Source organism: Cervus canadensis, chromosome 1 (assembly GCF_019320065.1).
Source record: "Cervus canadensis isolate Bull #8, Minnesota chromosome 1, ASM1932006v1, whole genome shotgun sequence".
NCBI lineage: Eukaryota > Metazoa > Chordata > Mammalia > Artiodactyla > Cervidae > Cervus > Cervus canadensis.
Window position 1 is genome coordinate 78,771,034 of NC_057386.1, and position 22,837 is coordinate 78,793,870.

Genomic DNA, 22,837 nt, shown 5'->3' on the forward strand with positions numbered 1-22,837 from the left:
CTTAGCATTTTGATGCACACAAAATACAATTTTCAGCTCAGGCATTTTATTTTTCAATGTAAACAAGCTTTGGGTTTTTAAAATACAAATCCTAAAAGTGTTTTCATAAATAATACATATATTATAAAAATTTGACTTGTAAATTTCTAAGTCCATGTCCCCCCAGTATTCATTGTGAAGATTCACCATGTATAGTTAGTCTAGTACCTTTCAGTAGAAATTGACATGCTAAAGCATGAAATGTCTTTTACCAAAGGTAAATAGGATTTTTTAAAGTACAGGGCAAAGAAATATCATAGCCAATTTTGGCCAAACTCCAGGCAAGAAATGTTATAAGGTAGAACTATATTGTTAATTAGTTTCAAATCTTAAGGTGTTCCTTTAAATCTTGCTAATTAAGAGAAATCAAGAGTGGAAAACAGCCCTTTTCTTATCTTCAAAGAATAAAGATGAAAGAAAAACAGAAAATGAAACCTCTTTACTAGTTCTGTTCTTTAAAACAGAGCACAAGAAAATCTGCGTGTGCTCACAGAAGGAGAAAGACCCAAGTATTTACAGAGGGGGAGGGGAAGGAGGCGGGCAAACAAGCATAATTAGAAGCAAGTTTTCAAATTTTATTAAATTCCTCCACCAACAAAATGCACTTAGAGGTATTTTAAGTTAAACCAGTACTTAAGGACTATGAAAAGCAAGATGATTACATGTTTGCGGAAGAAGAAAGGGCAATTAAGAAAACCAGGCCAATTTAAAACACCAAATAAATAAAGGCGACCAGAAGTTGATTTAAAGTTTTTTTTCTGTAATTTGTCTCTCCTTTGTCGTGGCACGCTCAGAGAAAGTGAATGCAGTAGATGCAGAGGAGGAAGGGAGAGGGGTGGAGGAAGGCGGGCGCCGTCACGGAGCCTCTCGCATCCCGCTCCCCCAGCCCCCACCGGCCCTGCTCTCCCAGACTCGCTCTCTCCCGCGCCCCCAGCGCCCGCCCCCACCCCTCCCCGTCTCTCTCCTTCTCCTTCTCCCACCCTCCTCTCCAGTCTGCCCAGCCCTCGCTTTGGGGACTCCATCAGCGTTTGATTTGGAAGGACGCTGATTGGCTGGAAGCGATTCAACACACGCCGGGCCAGAGAGCTTTGTCTGAGTTGAAGTGAAGTTGTACAGATTTTAGACTGGAGTCAGCAATCACGGGCGTTTAGTCTGCAGCCGAGCAGAGAAAGGAAGAGAGAATCGCTCGGGAAAGATCCATTGCGGACTCCGCCGGCACCCTGCCATAGATGGATTCCGACTACACAAGGGGGAAAACGCGGAGGTGACACTCTCTTTGCCTGCCGAGAGGACGAACGGCCAAACAAATGCAAGGACTGGACTCCATGCCGGTAATATCTGGAAGGCGTGACACGGTGTGTATAAAGCAAAAGTTTGCGAGCTGTTAATTGCTGTGCTGTGTTATTAAGAGACGCTTTCAAGTTTCCGGTACCAAATGTAGCTTAGCTTAAGTTGCCAAAGGAAGTTGAGGGAATTGGTTTGCTGTTTTAACTTGCTCTGTGAGCGGAATCTCATAAACTGACCGATGTACCAAATGAATGCTAAAATGCACTTTACGTTTGTTTTTGCACTCCTGGTGGTGTCTTTCAACTCGGATGTGCTGGGCAAGAATTTGAAATACAGGATTTATGAGGAGCAGAGGGTTGGATCGGTAATTGCAAGACTATCAGAGGATGTGGCTGATGTGTTAGTTAAGCTACCTAATCCTTCTACTGTTCGCTTCCGAGCCATGCAACGGGGAAATTCTCCTCTGCTCGTGGTCAACGAGGATAACGGGGAAATCAGCATAGGAGCAAAAATTGACCGCGAACAACTATGCCAGAAAAACTTGAACTGTTCCATAGAGTTTGATGTGATCACTCTGCCCACTGAGCATCTGCAGCTTTTCCATATTGAAGTTGAAGTGCTGGATATTAATGACAATTCGCCTCAGTTTTCTAGATCTCTCATACCTATTGAGATTTCAGAAAGCGCGGCAGTGGGGACCCGTATCCCTCTGGACAGTGCATTTGATCCAGATGTTGGGGAAAATTCCCTCCACACGTACTCTCTCTCTGCCAATGATTTTTTTAATATCGAGGTTCGAACCAGGACTGATGGAGCAAAGTATGCAGAACTCATAGTGGTCAGAGAGCTGGATCGGGAGCTGAAGTCAAGCTATGAGCTTCAGCTTACCGCCTCAGACATGGGGGTGCCTCAGAGGTCTGGCTCATCCATACTAAAAATCAGCATTTCAGACTCGAATGACAACAGCCCTGCTTTTGAGCAGCAGTCTTACATAATACAACTCTTAGAAAACTCCCCCGTTGGCACTTTGCTCCTCGATCTGAATGCCACTGATCCAGATGAGGGCGCTAATGGGAAAATTGTCTATTCCTTCAGCAGTCATGTGTCTCCCAAAATTATAGAGACTTTTAAGATTGATTCAGAAAGAGGACATTTGACTCTCTTCAAGCAGGTGGATTATGAAATCACCAAATCCTATGAGATTGATGTTCAGGCTCAAGATTTGGGTCCAAATTCAATCCCAGCTCATTGCAAAATTATAATTAAGGTTGTGGATGTTAATGACAATAAACCTGAAATTAGCATAAACCTCATGTCCCCTGGAAAAGAAGAAATTTCTTATATTTTTGAAGGTGATCCTATTGACACATTTGTTGCCTTGGTCAGGGTTCAGGACAAGGATTCTGGGCTAAATGGAGAAATAGTTTGTAAGCTTCATGGACATGGTCACTTTAAACTTCAGAAGACTTATGAAAACAATTATTTAATCTTGACGAATGCCACGCTGGATAGAGAAAAGAGATCTGAATACAGTTTGACTGTAATCGCTGAGGACAAGGGGACACCCAGTCTCTCTACAGTAAAACATTTTACTGTTCAAATCAATGATATAAATGACAATCCACCCCACTTCCAGAGAAGTCGATATGAATTTGCAATCTCAGAGAATAACTCACCCGGGGCGTATATCACCACCGTTACAGCCACAGATCCTGATCTTGCAGAAAATGGGCAAGTGACATATACCATTTTGGAGAGTTTTATCCTGGGAAGTTCCATAACTACATATGTAACCATTGACCCATCTAATGGAGCCATCTACGCCCTCAGAATCTTTGACCATGAGGAGGTGAGTCAGATCACTTTTGTGGTCGAAGCAAGAGATGGTGGAAGTCCAAAGCAACTTGTAAGCAATACCACAGTTGTGCTTACCATCATTGATGAAAATGACAATGTCCCTGTGGTTATAGGGCCTGCACTGCGCAATAACACTGCAGAAATCTCCATCCCCAAAGGGGCTGAAAGTGGCTTTCATGTCACAAGAATTAGGGCAATTGACAGAGACTCTGGTGTGAATGCAGAACTCAGCTGCTCCATAGTAGCAGGTAATGAGGAGAATATCTTTGTAATTGATCCACGATCATGTGACATCCATACCAATGTAAGCATGGACTCTGTTCCCTACACAGAATGGGAGCTCTCAGTTGTCATCCAGGACAAAGGCAATCCTCAGCTGCATACCAAAGTCCTTCTGAAGTGTGTGATCTTTGAATATGCAGAGTCGGTGACCAGTACAGCAATGACCTCAGTAAGCCAGGCACCCTTGGATGTCTCCATGATTATAATCATTTCCTTAGGAGCAATTTGTGCAGTGTTGTTGGTTATTATGGTGCTGTTTGCAACTAGGTGTAACCGAGAAAAAAAAGACACTAGATCCTACAACTGCAGGGTAGCAGAATCGACGTACCAGCATCACCCCAAGAGACCTTCCAGGCAGATCCACAAAGGGGACATCACATTGGTGCCTACTGTTAATGGCACCCTGCCCATCAGATCTCATCACAGGTCATCTCCGTCTTCATCTCCTACCTTAGAAAGAGGGCAAATGGGCAGCCGGCAGAGTCACAACAGTCACCAGTCCCTCAACAGTTTGGTGACCATCTCATCAAACCACGTGCCAGAGAATTTCTCATTAGAACTCACCCATGCCACCCCTGCTGTTGAGGTAAGATCACACCCTGCACCTATTCACTGACACACTCAGTTGTTAGTAGTCAGAAGTTGTCTATGCCTTAGTTCTTAAATGTCTCCATTACTAAGTAACAGTACTAACAAAATGGAAATTAAATAGGATGCACGTTACATTATGTAGATAAAGCAAATATACACACCTCAGCATGCTGGTCTTAAGTTGTTCATAAAGAATCTGCTTGCAAGTACTATGTGTAATGTTGAAAAGTAAATGTGAAGCTAGCAAAGGACTATCTAATTAGAGTCCCCTTATCCTCAGATTGTGATACTTCAAGCCAGAAACAAAGGGGCTTGCTCTAATTCTCATAGTTATGGTCTCTAAGAAAAATTTAAAAATGGAGGCATCCAGAATCCCATACATGCATGTGTATTTGTTCAACTTTTGAAATTTTTCTGATGTTATTTTGACTACATGTGTTTTACAGCATTTTCCATGTATTTTTACAGCATTTTCCATGTATTTTTATAACTGATCATTTTAACCTGAACAATAAAATAGAGGTAATCAGTCATTTTTAAATAAAGGAATCCTCTTTCAAAAAGAAAACGTCAGCTGTATGATAACATCTAAATCTCTCTGGGACTTATTTCAGTTCTGTTTGGTGGCTTGGCTGCATGGTCTATCAGAGTCTAGCATGTGTAGGTCTTTAAAATGAAGATAACGTGTTCAATTAATTAGGATGAAATAATGAGTAGTAACTGTAGTTGCTTGCTTAAAGCTTTTGAGTATTGGGGGATTTTTTTCCAGGAATCAATACAGTCTGTTTGGTTTCCAGCAGGTCTCCCAGCTTCTTTCAATGCTTCACCAGGGACAATATCAGCCAAGGCCAAGTTTTAGAGGAAACAAATATTCCAGGAGCTATAGGTATGAATGACCCTCCTGTTACCTATTATATCTGCAATAACCTAAAGCTGAAGAGTAAAATCTATACTTTCCCTGACTTCTCTTTCTAGATATGCCCTTCAGGACATGGACAAATTTAGCTTGAAAGACAGTGGCCGTGGTGACAGTGAAGCAGGAGACAGTGATTATGATCTGGGGCGAGATTCTCCAATAGACAGGCTGCTGGGTGAAGGATTCAGTGATCTGTTTCTTACAGATGGAAGAATTCCAGCAGGTAAGAGTGTGGTGACAGATAAATCCTTACTTTCAGGTCTACTGCACCAGTGGAGTGAGTGGTTTCTCCCATGCTTTTATTTTTTCTTTGTACTAAAGTAGCTATATGCACACTATCAGCAATGAACATAAATTGAAACAATTTTATATTGTTTAATTAAAATTCATAGTAATCAGTTGGTAGAGAAAGGGAATAAACAGGAAAGCTTAAGAGGACAAGAAGGAAGGAGTGGGGAGAGGAGGATAGAAAACCACACCACTTCCCTCCTCTTTCTCCCCCATCCACTACTGCCATAGGGCACTCTTGAGCAATTCTGTCAAATTACTGGGTGGTTGTTTTTTATTCAGACAGCCTGTTTTGGTGCCTAGTGGTAAGCAGGACTGTAATTTGGAGGACACATTTCCTGTGATGGGAACCAACTCACATAATCAGAGATGAAAATACACTAGGGAATGGTCCACTTCAATCACTAAAAATAGGCAAAAGAATGCATCTTTGTAGGTGGCAAGCGTGGAATATTTTTTGCCACCTTTCATTTTATGTCTCCACTGCAATGAAGACAGGAGTCCAGGAGGGGAATTTATAAGTACACAGCTAGATGGAGGAGACCCTATTAAGTTGTGAGCCACGTTTTCCTTAGAGTCCCTCCTCTCTAATCCTGCAGTAGAAACTCTCAGATCCAGCTGAGTTAATACTGACTGCCTCACTGTAGCAACCCTGTTACTAAAGACTATAATATTAAATCAACCCTTCAGAACCTATTCCTTTGGCTACTTATATTTCTAAATTCCACTGAATGTTGATCAAATATCTGCCACCTGATAAATGAATAAACGAAGTGATAAATGAAAGAAAAGGAGAACAAAATGGTATTACCTATGTGAGTCCATGAACAACTGTTTCCTAAATACAGATAAATAAGACAGTTTAGGAAACAGACCTGAGGGAGCTTCAGAGAGCCACAGAAACTCCGTGGAAATCAGTGACCAGAAACGCCCGCTCTCCTAAACTGTAGTGGTGATGGTGGCAGTAGCCGCAGCAGTGTTAATATTAATCCAGGCAGTCACAGGCCAGTTGCCCAGTGCCTCCTCTGGGCTCAGGAGCTCTGTGCGGGCACTGCCTCTCCCAGCACTCTGGCATAGCAATTAGGGGTGGTGGTAACAACAATAGTGTTCTTTTTTTTTTTTTAAGATTTGAAAACAGAAACTTATAAAGGTTAAAAAAAAAAAAAGGTATACAAAATCAAGCAATTTGTATATTTTAGAGGTGAGATTTGAACCCATGCCTCTACTCATAAACACAAATCTATCAAGAATAATATAAAGTAACAGTTTTTGTTTTTTTAGTACTTTGAGTGACATATTTGTTTTGCCTTTCTGAAGTCTTACTACCTGTCTGAGAACCAATGAAATGCTGCCTATTTAATTATGCTATTACTGTAATAGATACTGCATTTCTAAAAAAAAAAAAAAAAAAAAGATACTGCATTTCTGACAGGATGATGTATGGGAAGGACTTCTAGTGGCATTAAGGGCTACAATCAATGTACATTGAGCTGATGCTTACACAGTCACTCATGGTGGGGTTTTTTGTTTGCTTTTGTTAAATTCATAAATTCTCTAGACCAATTTAAAGAGAAATTCTTGAAAAATCTAGTGGAATATATATGGCCTCAGACAATTTACTCATAGAGAAACAGTTTTGTTATTCTTACCCATGAAATGAAAAAGTTGGCTGAATTTCTATGATTTTATAATCCTGGTGGAACTCAAATTTTGAATATTGATCCCTAATTTTCAATAATATAATTTCCTGACTTAAATTATTTCATAAAATGGAAACATATCATGGGTATAATACCAATATTTCCTAAGTTATTTTTTCAGTTGTAGAAAGTTGACTCATTGACACAATTTTCATTTATCACTATAGTTGACAGAATAACTGCCACTGCTTAGATAACCTTGCCAGGCCCAAATGATGCCTAAAGTCCTTTTTAAACTCTGAAATTCTCTAATTCAATAGCTAATCATGGTCTAATTTTTTTTTAAAAAAAGGTCACAACTCCTCTTTCATTCTAGCCTGTATTTTCAAAGTTACCACCGCCAGGTATGTTCATGGCAGGAGAGTTGTCTAATGCTTGAATTAAAGTAATTAAAATAGGTATTAAAGAATAAAGAATAATTGGGGAAATAGTAGGTGGATATTGATAAACTCTAGATACTAGAGTCTTATTTAGTGAGTGACTTTAGACTCCTCCTAAGTCACATTTCTTCTGAAAGTTAGAGGCTCATTTTTATATTACCATTAATAACACCAGTTAATATGTAGACAACTCTTTAAAAAGCAATTCCACAAAATTATACTTAATCCAGGTATGTGGTGGGAGAGCTCTTTTGCTAGGGCATGTAACTGTATTATAATAGATTGTATTACAATACATACACTTCTGCCTTATTAACTTCTTGTCTCTGTGTGGGGTATTGAAGAAACTATTCTAGAAGCACAGAGAACCAGGAAATCACTAATGATCCATAAAATGTCTTAAGCTTCTTGTATGCTTGGCTCGTATAGAAATGTGCATAATCAAATATCTATACTTATCACCATCATTCCGATGATACATTACCCATATTCTGGATTATTCTTCACACTGGTAGTTTCTTTCAACACATTAGTGTGTAAAAGTTTTGCTTTGTAAACTGTATATTCCCAGGAAATATTCCAAGTAGAAAAAAATGTTAAGTCCACATCTGAATGCCATTAACAGAAATCAGCACAGTTTTTTAAAGCATGGATATTTTTAGGATTTCAGTGTCTTAGTCCAACTGTTTTTTCTGCATTAGACTGTAATCAAATATAGATTATGTTATGTTGCTTTGCCTGCCAACAGGGTCATTTCTGGTCATTCATTCTATTAATTCCCACAGGAGGACCCTGCATTCTGAACAGTAAAGTCAGCACACATTTTTGTCTGTTGGCTCATGTTTGTCAACATACTTTCTTCCTTACTCATTCAACTTTGAATTACAACTCTACACAAATGCTTGCAAAATCTCCCTCTTCCCAAAGTGTTAGCTACACTAGGATGTCCTTGCGATACTCCTTGACTGAGCTCATTTCATTGTTTTTTATCATTGTAACATCTATGATTACTAAATTCAAACATTCCTCTTTAATTCCACGTCCTCTCCATTCTCATGGCTGGTATCCTACTTCTGGTCGCTTTTCTGTATCAGCACGTGAAGTGACATTCACTTTCCAATAGCTTCTTCCTTTGTCAAACCTTTCTTTCATACAGCTTGAGCAACTTTTTCAGAACATTTTATATTTTTTTAGTTCAAAAGCAGTAATTGACTTTTGTTGCCTGGCAACACCTAATTCAGCTGTTTGTCTTGACATTTCAAGGCCAGTGAAATCCAGTCCTAGCTTATTAAATTTATTATTTTTTTTATCTTTTGCAATAGGCAGGGTCATTTCTACATAACACAGCAATCCTTTGCTCATGTTCACCTTTCTACCTGAAAAACTAGCTTCTCTTTACTTTGTCTATCTAAATCCTATTCATCTCTCAAAGTTTGTTTCAAGTTGCTCTTTAACTGCTTCAGCATCCACCTATACTCTATTTTTTAATTTTATTTTTATTGAAGTATAGTTACTATACAATATTATATATTATAGGTATATAATACAGTGATTCACAATTTTTAAAGGTTATACTTCACTTATAGTTATTATAGAATATTGGCTATGTTCCCTGTGCTGTATATATCCTTGTAGGTTATTTATTTTATACCTAATAGTTTGTACCTCTTAATCCCTTATCCCTATCTTGCCACTCCCCTCTTCCCTCTCTTCACTGGTAACCATTGGTTCTTTCTCTCTATCTGTGAGCCTATTTCTTTTTTGTTATATTCACCAGTTATAGCTTTTAGATTCCACATGTAAGTGACATCCTACATTTTTTTTTTTTTTACATATTGTCTCAGCATCATATAGTTTGACTTTAGACATCTATGACCTCATTTGTCACACTTGATAATTATTCTAATACTGGAAACCATTTGAGGGCCGGGAGCTATAACACCATTTTACATATGGCAGGCTCTTAATAGATTGATCACTCAATGACTAATGGTTTGATAGGAGTTAGGCATATATTTATCTTCTTATACTCAATGCCTGCTTCCTGTCCTGCCTATAAGGTCTAGTACAGAGACAAAACTCACCATCATGCTGTGGGAAAACAGAGTTTTCTGTTTGCCCATGACTTTCCCTCCTCAGAGAAAGTTTAATCACCTGACAAGAGCTTTCAAGGAACAAAGGGAGATTAGCCACTTGCACCACTAGCCAACAAGTCCTGATTCATTGGATATGGTGTAGAACATCTGTGACACGAAGCTCTGTGTACACTAAGAATGATTTCACACAGTTGAGTCTTGGGGTAAAGGTTGAAATATCAACGAAAAAAGAAATGCCCTCTTCCGTGCCACTGTTCCTCCGTCTCTATTATTTTAGCCCTCCTTATCGCCATTAATCTTTATTCATTAATTTTTCATATTTTTGAGTTTTAAAAGTTTATGTTAATTTATTAGTTTATAACTAAAGCCCAATTTATTTACTGTGAAGTATAAAATAGCATTTCCTGCCTAAAAATTCCTATGACCAAATTTATTTTTCATATGAACTGTTGTTTTAATTACTCAGATGCTATTGATTGTGATTTTCATTACATTCAGTTCTCTAGAAAGCTGATTATGCTCAGGATTCTTAGAAGCTTGTGTAATTTTTCCTTTTCTCCCCCATCATTAAACATTAAAACAAAACAAATTCAATCAAACAATTAAGACCTTCCCACAGAATTAAAGGCCAGAAAACAACTGAAGAGATGTCATTAGGTCTGTTACTCTTCCTTCTAAAAGGATGTAAGACAATACAGACAGATCTCCTTTCCACTTTCAGAGACTCAGGGAATTAAGGAAAAAATTAATTACCATTTGATAGTTATTTCAGTGCTTAGAAAACCTCATTGCTATGGAGGTATTCCAGTTACTTTCAACACCTTTTGATTTTGTCCATGTATGATAAACAACAATAGTTGATAAATATCCCCAAATAGTAATAATGCTTGAAGTCAGCACATCTAAATATTTTTTATTCTTGCTGATTTAAATGTCACTTTTCTTCATAGCAAAATGACACAAGGATTCTCACTATTGCTCTCACCCCATTGTGATTCCCATGGGATTGGCATTCACACGATCCATCATTTTCCGTACTTTGAATTTCTAGCCTTCCTAACAATCAGACATTTTTTCTCACAGTTCTTGCTCTCATTTTTGTTCTTCAGCTGACTCCTTCTCTATTATTAAGAATTGAGGCCCAGAATGGATGAGGTATAAGAACAGAATTATCTTCGAGATGCACATGATGAAGAGCAGTGACTTCCATACCTTTGAACAAAGTCCTTTACATCTCCTGTTCTGAAAGGCGACATTTACTCTTCACTTTCTTGTGCATAAATCTTTTCCAAAATTTTATTTTATTGTACAAGAACACTTAATATGGGATCTACTCTATTAACAAAGTTTAGCCGTGTGAGATTGTTTACAGTAGGTACACTGTTGTACAGCACATCTCTTAAACTTAATCTTGCTTAACTGAAAATTTATGTCTGTTAATTAGCAATTTCCCTGTCTGCCTAATGCTTGTTAACCACCATTTCATTCCTGGATTCTCTGAATTGGACCATTTTAGATGCCTCAAATACAGGGAATCATGCAGTATGTGTTTTCCTGTGACTAGCTTATTTCACAAAGCTTAATGTCCTCAAGGTTCATCCACATCATCACATTTTAGAGAGTTTCCTTCATGTTTAAGGCTGAATAATATCCCATTGTATGCATATACTACATTTTCTTTATCCATTCAATAGTTGATAGACATTTAGGTTGTTTTCACATCTTGGGTTATTGTGAGTAGTGCTTTCATAAACAGGGGGAGTGCTGTATCTCTTTGAGATCTTGATTTCAATTCTTATGGGTAAATCCAAAAGATGGGATTGCTGTATCATATGGTGGTTCTTTCTTAATTTTTTGAGTAACCTCCATATTATTTTCCATAGTACCTGCAACCACTTTACATTCCCAACACCAGTGTACAAAGGTTCCAATTCTCCACACTCCCCTCACATGTTATCCTTTGGGTTTTTGTGTTCATGTTTTATTACAGTCATTCTGATAGGTTGGAGGTGATTTCTCATCATGTGTTCTGATTTGCATTTCCCTGATGATTAGAAAATATGTAGCAAATGCCTAGTCTATGCAGACACTTCAGACACTTTACCTAGTGCTGGGGATACAGCAAAAAGCACACTTGACAACTTGCTTCCCCTGACAGGGGATTTGGCATTGTTCAAGAGTCATCCTTTTTAGCAATAATTTGGAAGAGAAATCATTCTTAAGCAGCCAAATCTACAGAATTACCCCTGAATGTATAAGTATGGCTGATATCAATCCAGTTTTAATTCAAATCTAAGATAATTAGTTTGCATTTTCTGCATTCTGTCACTTGAGCTAAAACGAAATCATGATATTGAAAGGACCTAACGATCACTGAAAGAGATGGATGGTTTTGTGGAGTGTATTTTACATCTTCACATTTCTTGGTGGCTATGTAGTTAATATACTTGCCAAATTTAGAGATTTTTCCCCTCCTCTTCATTTTTCTGGTTTTCTCATATCACTGATTATTTTCTGAGTGTAGCCACTCACATTCCAATGGGGCATCATAACATCTGGAAGAACTAACCAGTGTTTTTGTTTTTGTTTTTTCATATTCTTCATTTTTTGATAACTTTTCCAACTGTTTGAATTTCAAACCTCTAAAAGATTTCTTCTTAACAGAGTAACTGCAGGTGGCTGATAGTTGAGGATAATTTGCACTTCTGTTTTAAGTAACAAGTCAATAAATAATCCAGTATATTTTTATGAGAGATTGATAAGTATAATTACTTACTAGTTTACTATATATATTCTCAGTGCCTCCACTAAAGTAGGTCAGACAGATTACATTATAGAAGGTACTCAAAGGTGTTACTCAAGGCTTATCTGGTAGCATTCTAAAGTTATGGATTTCACTGTACACCTCTGGGTTTTCATAGAGTTTATGTTCAGCAGACATTTCATCACTCATACCTTAGCTCTCTTCCAGACATTTTCATTTGTAAGTTATTCATCCATTTTCTTATTGCTTGAGGAGCAGATGATATTCCTGAGAAGTACATGAGTCATAATCCTCCTTTCTTATTTGATGGACAAGAAAAAGTATATATACCAGGTCCAGGAGACCTGGGTTCAATCCCCGGGTTAGGCAGATCCCCTGGAGAAAGGAAAGGCTACCCACTCCAGTATTCTGGCCTGGAGAATTCCATGGGCTGTATAGTCCATGGGGTCACAAAGGGTCGGACACGACTTAGACTTTCACACACACACACCAGGTCCATAAAATCAATAGTCAAATTAAAGTCGTAATTATAGTCCATCTAATGTGTAAAGTAATAGGTTAGTATCATGATGATGGTTTAAAATTGTGTATTTGAAAGAATAAAATTACGATTTTTTCTATTTTGTTTGAGTCACACGACATGTAACACTGAATCCTTGTTGCTTTTGTTGCTTTCCTTGAGTGCAGCTATGAGGCTGTGCACGGAAGAATGCAGGGTCCTGGGACACTCCGACCAGTGCTGGATGCCGCCGCTGCCCTCACCCTCCTCGGATTATAGAAGCAACATGTTCATCCCCGGGGAGGAATTCCCAGCACAGCCCCAGCAGCAGCATCCGCATCAGAGTCTTGAGGATGACGTGCAGCCTGTAGACTCTGGGGAGAAGAAGAAGAGTTTTTCCACGTTTGGGAAGGACTCCCCGAGTGAGGAGGACTCTGGGGACACCAGCACGTCCTCTTTGCTCTCGGAGATGAGCAGCGTGTTCCAGCGCCTCTTGCCCCCTTCTCTGGACACCTACTCTGAGTGCAGTGAGATGGACCGGTCCAACTCGCTGGAACGCCGGAAGGGACCTTTGCCAGCCAAGACCGTGGGTTACCCACAGGGGGTGGCGGCCTGGGCAGCCAGTACGCATTTTCAAAACCCGACCAACAACTCTGGGCCCCCACTTGGAACTCACTCCAGTGTGCAGCCTTCTTCAAAATGGCTGCCGGCCATGGAGGAGATCCCTGAGAATTATGAAGAGGATGATTTTGACAATGTGCTTAACCACCTCAATGACGGCAAACATGAACTCATGGATGCCAGTGAGCTAGTGGCTGAGATTAACAAACTGCTTCAGGATGTCCGCCAGAGCTAGGAGATGTTGGCAGAGCATTTTTGTTTCCATGTAGATGGAAATAGGAGACAGCAAAAACCCTGAAGGAACTGGCATTGCCAAATAGTTGCATTTATCATAAATGTGTCTGTGTATATTGAATATTAAATACTGTATTTTCGTATGTACACAATGCAAGTGTGATTATTTTAATCTGTATTTTAAAAATACATTTGTACCTTATATTTATGTGTAATTTAACAGACAAATTTTATTTTTTTACTCCCATGACAAACATGTCTTTCCTAATCATGTAGAAACTAGCCACTGTTCAAATCTGATATAATATTCAACCACAAAGAATAAACGCACTGCTTAGATTAGTTATGTTGGGGAAGAAATTGTTATCCTGTAGGAATAACCCCACTAAAGCATTATTCAATTCTTAGTTCCATTAAGTGATCCAGCTTTTTTCATTACCTTTTTTTTTTTTTAAAAGTAAACATCAGTAAACTGTTTAACTATTTTATTATTGTTGTTATTGTTTTTACTGCTCTCTGCTAGTTCTAATAGTTCAGTTCTTACAGTAAAATTGAAACATGAAGTGAAATTTTATTTCAGGACTGGGAAGTATCTGTCACAGAAGATGATTTAAAGAAATAGGAGTAGAATCAGTTTTTAATTCCCAGGCTCCTACTATTGCAGGGCATTACACCGGCCTGTTCTTGAGAATACTTCTAAAGTATTATCTACTTATAATCAAGGTAAACAATGAATTTTATTCCATCCTTGTAATATGAGAGGTGTCCCAAGGAAATAGAATCTTGTCCTTTAAACGGATAACAGTCTGTATTTTAACAGCATAAAGTATTAATGGACAAAGACAATTATGTCAGTGTCCTTCCTAAGGTAGTAAATATAATTGATTTATCCTGAAACTCTTCCATTCAAATCTTCCTCTCTCCTCTCACAATACTTGAACATTTTTATTTTTTGCAATGTTTTTTTGCTATAACTCTTCACTCTTAGCTTTTGTCTCTAGAGCATGATCCCATATTTTTGCTTTTATTTTTAGTATAGGAACATTTATAAAATTACAGTTTTTTACTGCAACTCTGTTTTAGTTGTTGTGTGACAAACGGCAAATTCTTTATTTATTGTGCTGTTATGTCTCTGTGTGGAATGCCTTGGTAAGGGACATTGGTGTTATGACTGTTCTCGTTTATGACCAAGCTTCTATTAATGTTATTTCTATGAATACACTATCTTGATTGTAGTATCCAGAAAATTTTACTGTCAATGAAAATAAAAGGAAAATTAAAGTAAAGCTAAAGAACCGTCCATAAATCAGAGTCCTGTTCCTACATATACATTCAAAAGCTTTGCAAGAAGCATACCCTTCATAAGAGGGTATTTCAGTGTTAGGTTTTGAATAGTAGAGTGGGAACATTCAATTGGCTTGGCAAACAAGAAAAACCACAATGGAAAAGAAATGAATTTGAGATCTGTAATGGGAATGGAAGTAGTCTACCATATTTCCAGTCAATTAAAGAATTTAAATGCATTTGAAGTATAAAGACAAAAACAATAATCAATAGTAACTGCTTGAACATTTTTCAAATTATTTCTCAAAGCATACTGTGTTACACTGTGTCAGGGGGAAAGGTCTATACCCTTACAGTGTTTCCAAGAGGTGAAAGTTTTATCTCCCTTGGTTTACTAGTAGGGAAATGAAAGACTGGAAAAGTTAACCTTAAAATGGCTGAAACTCAGGTATTTAAATTCTCAAATGAGTACCACATCAAATAGATATGTTATATCTTTCAAAAGGCACATCTTCCTTTGTAGAAAGGATTGCAATTACAAGTGAAATTTCAGTTTATTTTTCAGCAGGTTATACATATAAATGCTAACTACACTGAAATACATTTTGCTTTTCAACTTCACTTCCTTTCAGTACATATTATCATTAAGAAAAAGACTTTTATAACTTCACTTCTTAATTTAAATCATCAACAGTAATTTAAGAAGCAAAGCTGGAAATCAATGTTTGGATGATGTAAAATAAATAAAATGCACTATTGTATTAAATAGAAGACCTCTGTCTATTGTCTATCCAGTGAGCATTTCATCTCAAATTCCTTGCTTCTCCAGCCTCCCACACTTCTTATTACTTCCCATGCCACAGGTTAAGGATATTAGTGCAAAATTTTCACTTTTCACAGATAATTTCTCAGTGAAGGCTGTAGTGTCTGTTCCATCATAGCAACTTAACTCATCAAATTTATATTTCCTCTCTTTTGATATCATGCCCTTCCTCTATTTGAAACAACTAAAAAGCACTTAAGGAGATTCCTTTTTCCACTCATTACTGGATTTCACCTTACTTGATTCCTTTAAATGTTGACTTTACTCGATTCCTCTCAATGTTCTTCAGTCATAATCATCCATCAAGGGAATTTTCTTCCAAAAGTGTAATTTGACAATCTGTTCCTTTTTAAATGCTTATTTATAGGGTGATCAGACAAATCTTCCTTTTAAATGCTTGTTTATAGGGTGATTAACAAATCTTTCTTTTAATAAAATGCCTATTTATAGGGTGGATTAGTATTGACTTTCACCAAATTCCTACAAGTTATTAAAACGGTTATTCATTTATCATTTTCTTTCTTTCTTGGTACTTAGCAGATGGGGCTTATAACTTTGTTAATCATTTAAATTCTTGTTCATTCCATCACATATCAAATTTACCACTTACCAATAGATAACAGTTAAGGTAAAAGATGAGTAAGTTACCATCTTTGGAGTCACCAAAGAAGTGTTATTTATGAAAATCAGCTTAGCTTCTTTGTTTCCTCCATTTGATACCAGCTAACATCAGAAAATGTTCAAAACTGAGTTTGAATTACTGACACATTAAAATTCAGGGAAAAGTGGGTCTATGTGAAATTTAGTTCTGTGGGTGAAAAATGGATTGCCTGACATAGCAACTTGCAATCCCGCAGGAGCTCACAGAACTGATCCAAAACAATTCAGTCAATTTGCCAAATTACTGAAAAGTTTTGATGTTTCTGTTCCAATTCAATATATCTTGATAACATATCATCACAGTATTGAAGATTAAGGATACACTGAATAGGCAATAAATATCACTATGTAAAATTAAAGCCAAGCCATGCAAAAATCTTAAAGATTTGTGTTGAATATTTAAAGGGAAAAAACAGTGCAAGAACTTTTCTTTTAAAAATGCCTGTATATTGACTTCCTTCATTGCAAGTTAAATTGATTAAAAAAAGCTATCTTATATTTCTAAGCTGTCTTATATATTGTGAAAGTGTAAGGTGCCAAACTGACTGTGATCATTTTTAATATAGTAAGTGAAGTGTTTGTAGCTCAGTCATGTCTCTTTAAGATCCCATGTACTGTAGCCTACCAGGCTCCTTTGTCCATGGGATTCTCCAGGCAAGAATGCTGGAGTTGGGTGCCATTTCCTTCTCCAGGGGATCTTCCCAACCCAGGGATCAAACCTGGGTCTTCTGCATAGGCAGGAAGATTCTTTACCATTGAGCCACCAGGGAAGCCCTTTTACTATATTAGGATGTCTCTAACATGTGAATGTTGGAAATAATCCTATGTGGCTACATAATATTTTAGTAAATTAGGACCACTGAAGAGTCACCTTACTCTGTTTAGTTTTTAGAACAAGCAGTAAGTTACTTTTTGGAAATAATTGAATGATACCTAAAGTATTACATTGCAATTCAAAAAAAAAAAATGCCCAAATTGTGGTTTCATTCTTCATCTGTGTAACTGTAGTCATACAGTCAAATAGGTATATTTGTGTACCAGAAATAATAAGATCTTTAATATAATGTAAACCAAAAAAAATAATTAACAGGTAGGCACCATACAATAGATCTGAAAGTGATAGTCTATACTTCTCATTAATTTGTATTTTTATTATAAGATAGCTTATACAACTTGTGGAGCTGTTAAAATAATTTTATGGGGCACTGACATTGCAAAAATTGCCACCAAAATTTACATACTCCCTGACTTTTAAAACCACAAAACACATTCTACCCTGGCACTTTAAAATAATAGTTTTCTATTTCCTTTTATGACTTCTGCAAGTTGCTCTTTATTCTTGTTTGCTTTTTCAGATTTTATCTCTTCAATTTATTTATTTTATGCTTCTCCTCCTTGATAATTTATCCTACTGTCCACATTTTATAGCAATCTTCTCCAATTTTTGCATGTATATAGTTCTTTATATAACCACCCAGATTTTATCAACTTTTTATGTCTTTTCTTTGTTATTGATACAATAGGGATCATATTTTTGAGGTATGAAGCTAATACCTTTTCATTCTCAATAAACCTTGCTCCTCTGATTCACTAGTTTAATAGAAGGGTAAGTTCATATGATTAAGCACAAAGGGGTCATTTTATTTGCTCTATGTTTTAAATTAAAAGTTTCTGAGTGTTTACAGACATACTAGTGTAGAAAACTTTACTTTTATTGAGGGAGGAAATATTTTTTTCCTAAATATGAAACGCTTCTCTTTATGTACTGAGGGTTAGTCTGGGAAAGGGAAGCTTGGAGCTTTACTAAGTTAAGTGCAAGAAAATGAATATTAAGTAAGAAAGGTTCATAACCATCGAAAAGGAAGATAACTTAAGCAATTGTTGAGAGCATAAAGCCCTTGGGGTGAATAAACTGAGAAGGGTAAAATATCAGATGTTTGTGTCTTTATTCCCACCTGCAGTGATCTTTAGAAAAAACTGTACAACAAAGCAGTACCTTTGGGTCCTGTTTGGGGAAGGTATTTTCCCTTTCCCTGACCCACTCTGTGCAGGAGTGCAGACTTGGAAGGAAGAGGTGCAGGTGTGCCTCTGGGCATCGTTTCTCCTCCTACTGCCTCTGGATGAACTGTAGGAGATTCAGACTTACTTTCTTATCCAAAATGGGGAAGAAGCTGATGTTATAAACTGTATCTACCTCTCAAAGTACTTTTATCTAAATGAAGGAGACTGTTCTAAAATGCTCAGGTGCATTCTTGTTTTATTAAATGGTACATTCTGCAATTTAAAATAGCTAACCACAAAATATTCTAGGCAGAAAAAGCACAGATTTTCTCTTTGGAAGAAGAGCTTTGTGTTAGGTTCCAAATCATCTATACAGCTTGCAATAAATCTTATTCAATCCAAAAGTGGCATTAAGAATGTTTCAAAAATTCTCACCAGAAAAATATTTTCTAGTTTCTGCCTTGGGATCTATATCTCTTCTGCAAACCTATGCCTGGTGGCTGTCAGTGTGGATTTTGTAAACTTCTGCTAGAGATTTTAGTAATTGCCAAAAATGTAGCGTGCCAAATATATGACAAGGCTACATGGCAATGAGCAAAGTACCAAAAATCTACAAAGTCCCAACAACAACAACTGACTCATTCCCTCACTGCTTTTCCTCTCTTCCCTTTCTCCTTACTTCCTCCTTGGGTGGCATCTGACTATACAGGCAGTATGTAAACCATTCTTTAATTCAACAAATGTTTATTGTGCATTTCACATCAGATACCGATCCAGGTGTCTGTTGAACAAAACAGACAACAAAGACATGAAAATGACTACACACCTATTAGAGTGGCCAAAATCTGGAACACTGACAATACCAAATGTTGACACAGAGGTGGAGCTACAGAAATTCTCATGCATTGCTGATGAGATTGCAAAGTGGCACTTTGCAAGAGAATATGGAGTTTCTTACAAAATTAAACATACAACTGTTAGTCACTCAGTTGTGCCCAACTCTTATGCGACCCCGTAGACTGTAGCCCACCAGGCTCCTGTGTCCATGGAATTCTCCAGGAAATACTGGAGTGTATAGCTATTCCCTTCTCCAGATATCTTCCCAACCTAGGGACCAAACCCAGGTCTCTGAACTGCAGGCAGATTCTTACTGCCTGAGCCACCAGGGAAGCCCAGCTACCAGGGACGCCCACGATCTAGCAGTTGTGCTCCTTGGTATTTACTCAAAGAAGCTGAAAACTTACGTCCACACAAAAGCCTACACCCAGATGTTTATGGATGTGTTTTATAATCGCCAAAACTTAGAAGCAACCAAAATGCCCCTCAGTATGTGAACAGAAAAATAAACTATGGTGCATCCAGGAAATGGAATATTATTCAGTGCTAGAAAGAAATGAGCTACCAAGTCATGAAAAGACATGGAGGATCCTTAAATGTGTATTGTTAAGTGAAAGAAGACAATCTGAAAAGGCCACATACTGCATGACTCCTAACTATATGACATTCTGAAAAAGACAGATCTATGAAGACAGTGAAAGGTCAGTGGTTGCCAGAGGTCTAGTAGCAGAAATGAATAAGTAGAACACAGAGAATTTTTAGGCAGTAAAAATACTCAGTATGATACTATAAAGATGGATCTAAGTCATTATACATTTTTCCAAACCCACAGAATGTACAATACCAAGAGTGATGCATTACAAGTAACGTAAACCTTGGACTTTGGGTGATTATAGTATGTTCATCAGTTGTTACAGATGTACCATCTGAGGGATGGTGTTAATGGAGGAGTTTCTACATGTGTAGGTTCACAGGGTGTACAGAAAGTCTCTGTACCTTCCTCTAAGTTGTGCTGTTGACCTGAAACTGGTCTAAACTAACAAAGTCTATAAAGGTGGGGGGGGGGGGTGTAAATGGCAAAGCCAGCAGAGAGAAAGCCCCAGACTGGAACTGTCATGACAGAACAGACCATGCACAACACCAGAGCAGACAGATGCTTCACATCAGGTGTAATTTTCAACAGGACAGAGAACTGAATAGAGACCTTGCTTTGTTAACCAACACAACTCCAGCCCCCAAACAGCAGCTGGCCTCTGATATAGTCTCAACAAATATTTGTAGAATGCAAGGATGACTGTATGCTTCTCTTTGAACCTGAATGCTATTCAGAGAGAAGGACTGAAAAAATATTATTACCATTAAATATTCAGTTATGACCCAAGCATGCTTAAATTTTAAGCCTCAAGAAACTAAGATAGCTGTAATAAAATAAAATTCAATGTTTTCTCCTAACAGCATGAATTGGAAATCAAGAAAAACTGAGACCACATATAATTGCTTAGGTCTCTTTTTCACTTTTGTAAAGGAACATTTAGGTATTTTGGAATATTTTGTCCTTATATTTGGGCATTTGTGTCTGGACTGGGTGTTACAGTCTATATCTCAAAGCTGATGCTCCAAAGCCACTCCTATCTGGCAATATGCTTTCAATAAGTCACATGATCAGTGAAAAATCTGATCCCCACACTTATACTACAATGTTAATAAATACAACAGTAATAGCATAATTGCCTCAAGTGAAGAAAATAATAAAACCTTTAAATTAGAAGAGGAAGACACAGGGAATTTATAATAGGAACCATCTGTTTTCTTGTATCAGTTTTCTATAGAAGAGCTCATCAGTTTTTGTGCAGAGAGGGGGGATTAAATAATGTTTCTTTGCCATCTGAGATTTCACTAGGTGGCTTGAAAGAAAAAAAATAATAATTTTATATAAAGAAAAGAAACTATGGTTCATAACACTATCAGTGGGGAGGGCTAACAGTTGCAAAATACAAATTCAAAATGAGTAAGTTCTCAAACATAGTAAGTTTCTTCTCACTTAATACAGTCTAAAGTGAAGGTCACTTAAAGACCAGCATCATGAAGACTCTACTGTCATTAACCCATCATTTCCAAGTTTACCTTGAGAGGGAGCTCCTTTCCAGACAGACAGGGGAAATGGTCATGGAGTAGTACAACTAGGAGATCACCAGAAACTGAGCCTGAAATTGTCCTAATTGTGTGCTGGTAGCGTGCTAGCTAGGAACAGTCACATGACCACATAGGGAGGCTATGAAATGCTGCCTGCTATATTCTGTCAGCAGCATAGTCTCTACCACGCAATCTTCAGGAGTGCCTGCACTCTCAGAATGTCATAAGTCATCCACATAATTTCTACAGTCATTTTTAGTTCACTATTGTAATTCTCACATTAGAATCTCAGTAACTTGACAAAAAAAGTGTGTATTTTTGTTTTCAGTCCTTTTATTGTGTTTCCAGAGACTGGTATAGTCTTTGACCTGTCAAAGGTACTCAATCTATGAATAATTAAAATTAAGAAAAAAATTTTTTAATGTTAAAAAAACATTTAAATCCTTCACAGTAATATTTTGTGGCTGGTAAGGTTGGCGGAGAACACAGTGGTGATGGGAAGACTGGTAGATACTGTTATCAGAATCAGACCATTTTATAAACTAAATATGACTATTTTTTCCAAATCCTGATAGATATCAAGAAAGTGCTTTCTAGGGTAGAGAGAAGTGAAGGTGGAGACTGCCTGCAAAGCAGAGAGAGAGAATCCTTTATGGTAAAGAAATGTTCTTTATCTGGATTGGGGGTGGTCCGTTACAATTGTCAAAATTCACCAAACTTACACTTAACATCACCAAACTACACTTAACATTTGTGCATTTTAATGTTTATAAATTATATCTCAATAAAATGAAAAAATCATAATTCAGTGATGCTGAAAAGCAAAAATGGAGAAGAACATGAAGACGTCTCACTGAATCAAATCAAATCTTTCTAATTCAACAGTAAGTCAGTTCAGAGAAAGTCCTCAGCAGGATATTCTAGACCATATAGCATTAGGAGTGACTCAGTTCTATTACCTAGTTACTTGTCTTTCTGTTACAACTTTAAGGTTCTTAGAGAAGATAACAGCTAATGATATCTAACCATTTTCATTTTACACCATCTTGTGTGACAAGAGAAGCAGTGAAAAAACCACCATAAACCCTGAAAACCAAATTTCAGTTAATGAGCTTTTCATATGTAGGGAAAAAAACTTATGATTTTATTTAGTTTTAACAGAAACACAAATTGTGACATAGGAGAACAATCTGTGTGCATTATCAAGATAGCAACATTAAGTGAGAGCAAATATACACCCTCTCGCCTTGCAAATATATTGTGATTGTACTTGCATTCCTCTCCTCAATGGCCAAAGTAGATGTACAAGGCATGTTTGATAGAGCACATAACAGACCACTCTGCTCAGTAAAGTTTAAGTTAAACCATATATAAACCAGAGTGACTTCCCCATACCTCCATATGTGAAGATTTTTCCATCATTTCCCCTTTTGATTGCACATCTTTCAAAACACCAAAGTATACATCCCTTGAAACCAGGGTGAATGTTGCCTGCCCTGTGTCGAGTCATGTCCCTTGATTCTATGCCTCCTTTGTATTAATATT

General features: G+C 37.4%; 1 protein-coding gene across 2 annotated transcripts; it reads left to right on the forward strand.

The window, feature by feature from the left end:
* The first annotated feature begins 1,050 nt into the window (after nt 1–1,050).
* Nucleotides 1,051–14,842, forward strand: PCDH18 (protocadherin 18). Of its 2 annotated transcripts, none has more exons than XM_043486300.1 (4): nt 1,051–4,051; nt 4,854–4,942; nt 5,032–5,195; nt 12,888–14,842. In XM_043486300.1, exons 1-4 carry the CDS (start codon nt 1,565–1,567, stop codon nt 13,553–13,555), a joined length of 3,408 nt encoding a protein of 1,135 aa, XP_043342235.1. In that variant the 5' UTR covers nt 1,051–1,564; the 3' UTR covers nt 13,556–14,842. The 2 variants fall into 2 exon arrangements, with proteins under 2 accessions (XP_043342235.1, XP_043342244.1); XM_043486309.1 differs by having other exon boundaries at nt 1,052–4,051; nt 4,857–4,942.
* Nucleotides 14,843–22,837: the final 7,995 nt, after the last annotated feature.

Coding starts and splice junctions, on each gene's coding strand:
- PCDH18 (XM_043486300.1), top strand. CDS start 1,565: ATGTACCAAATGAATGCTAAAATGCACTTTACGTTTGTTTTTGCACTC. Junction 4,943..5,031: donor AAATATTCCAGGAGCTATAG/GTATGAATGACC, acceptor TTCTCTTTCTAG/ATATGCCCTTCAGGACATGG. Junction 5,196..12,887: donor AGATGGAAGAATTCCAGCAG/GTAAGAGTGTGG, acceptor CCTTGAGTGCAG/CTATGAGGCTGTGCACGGAA.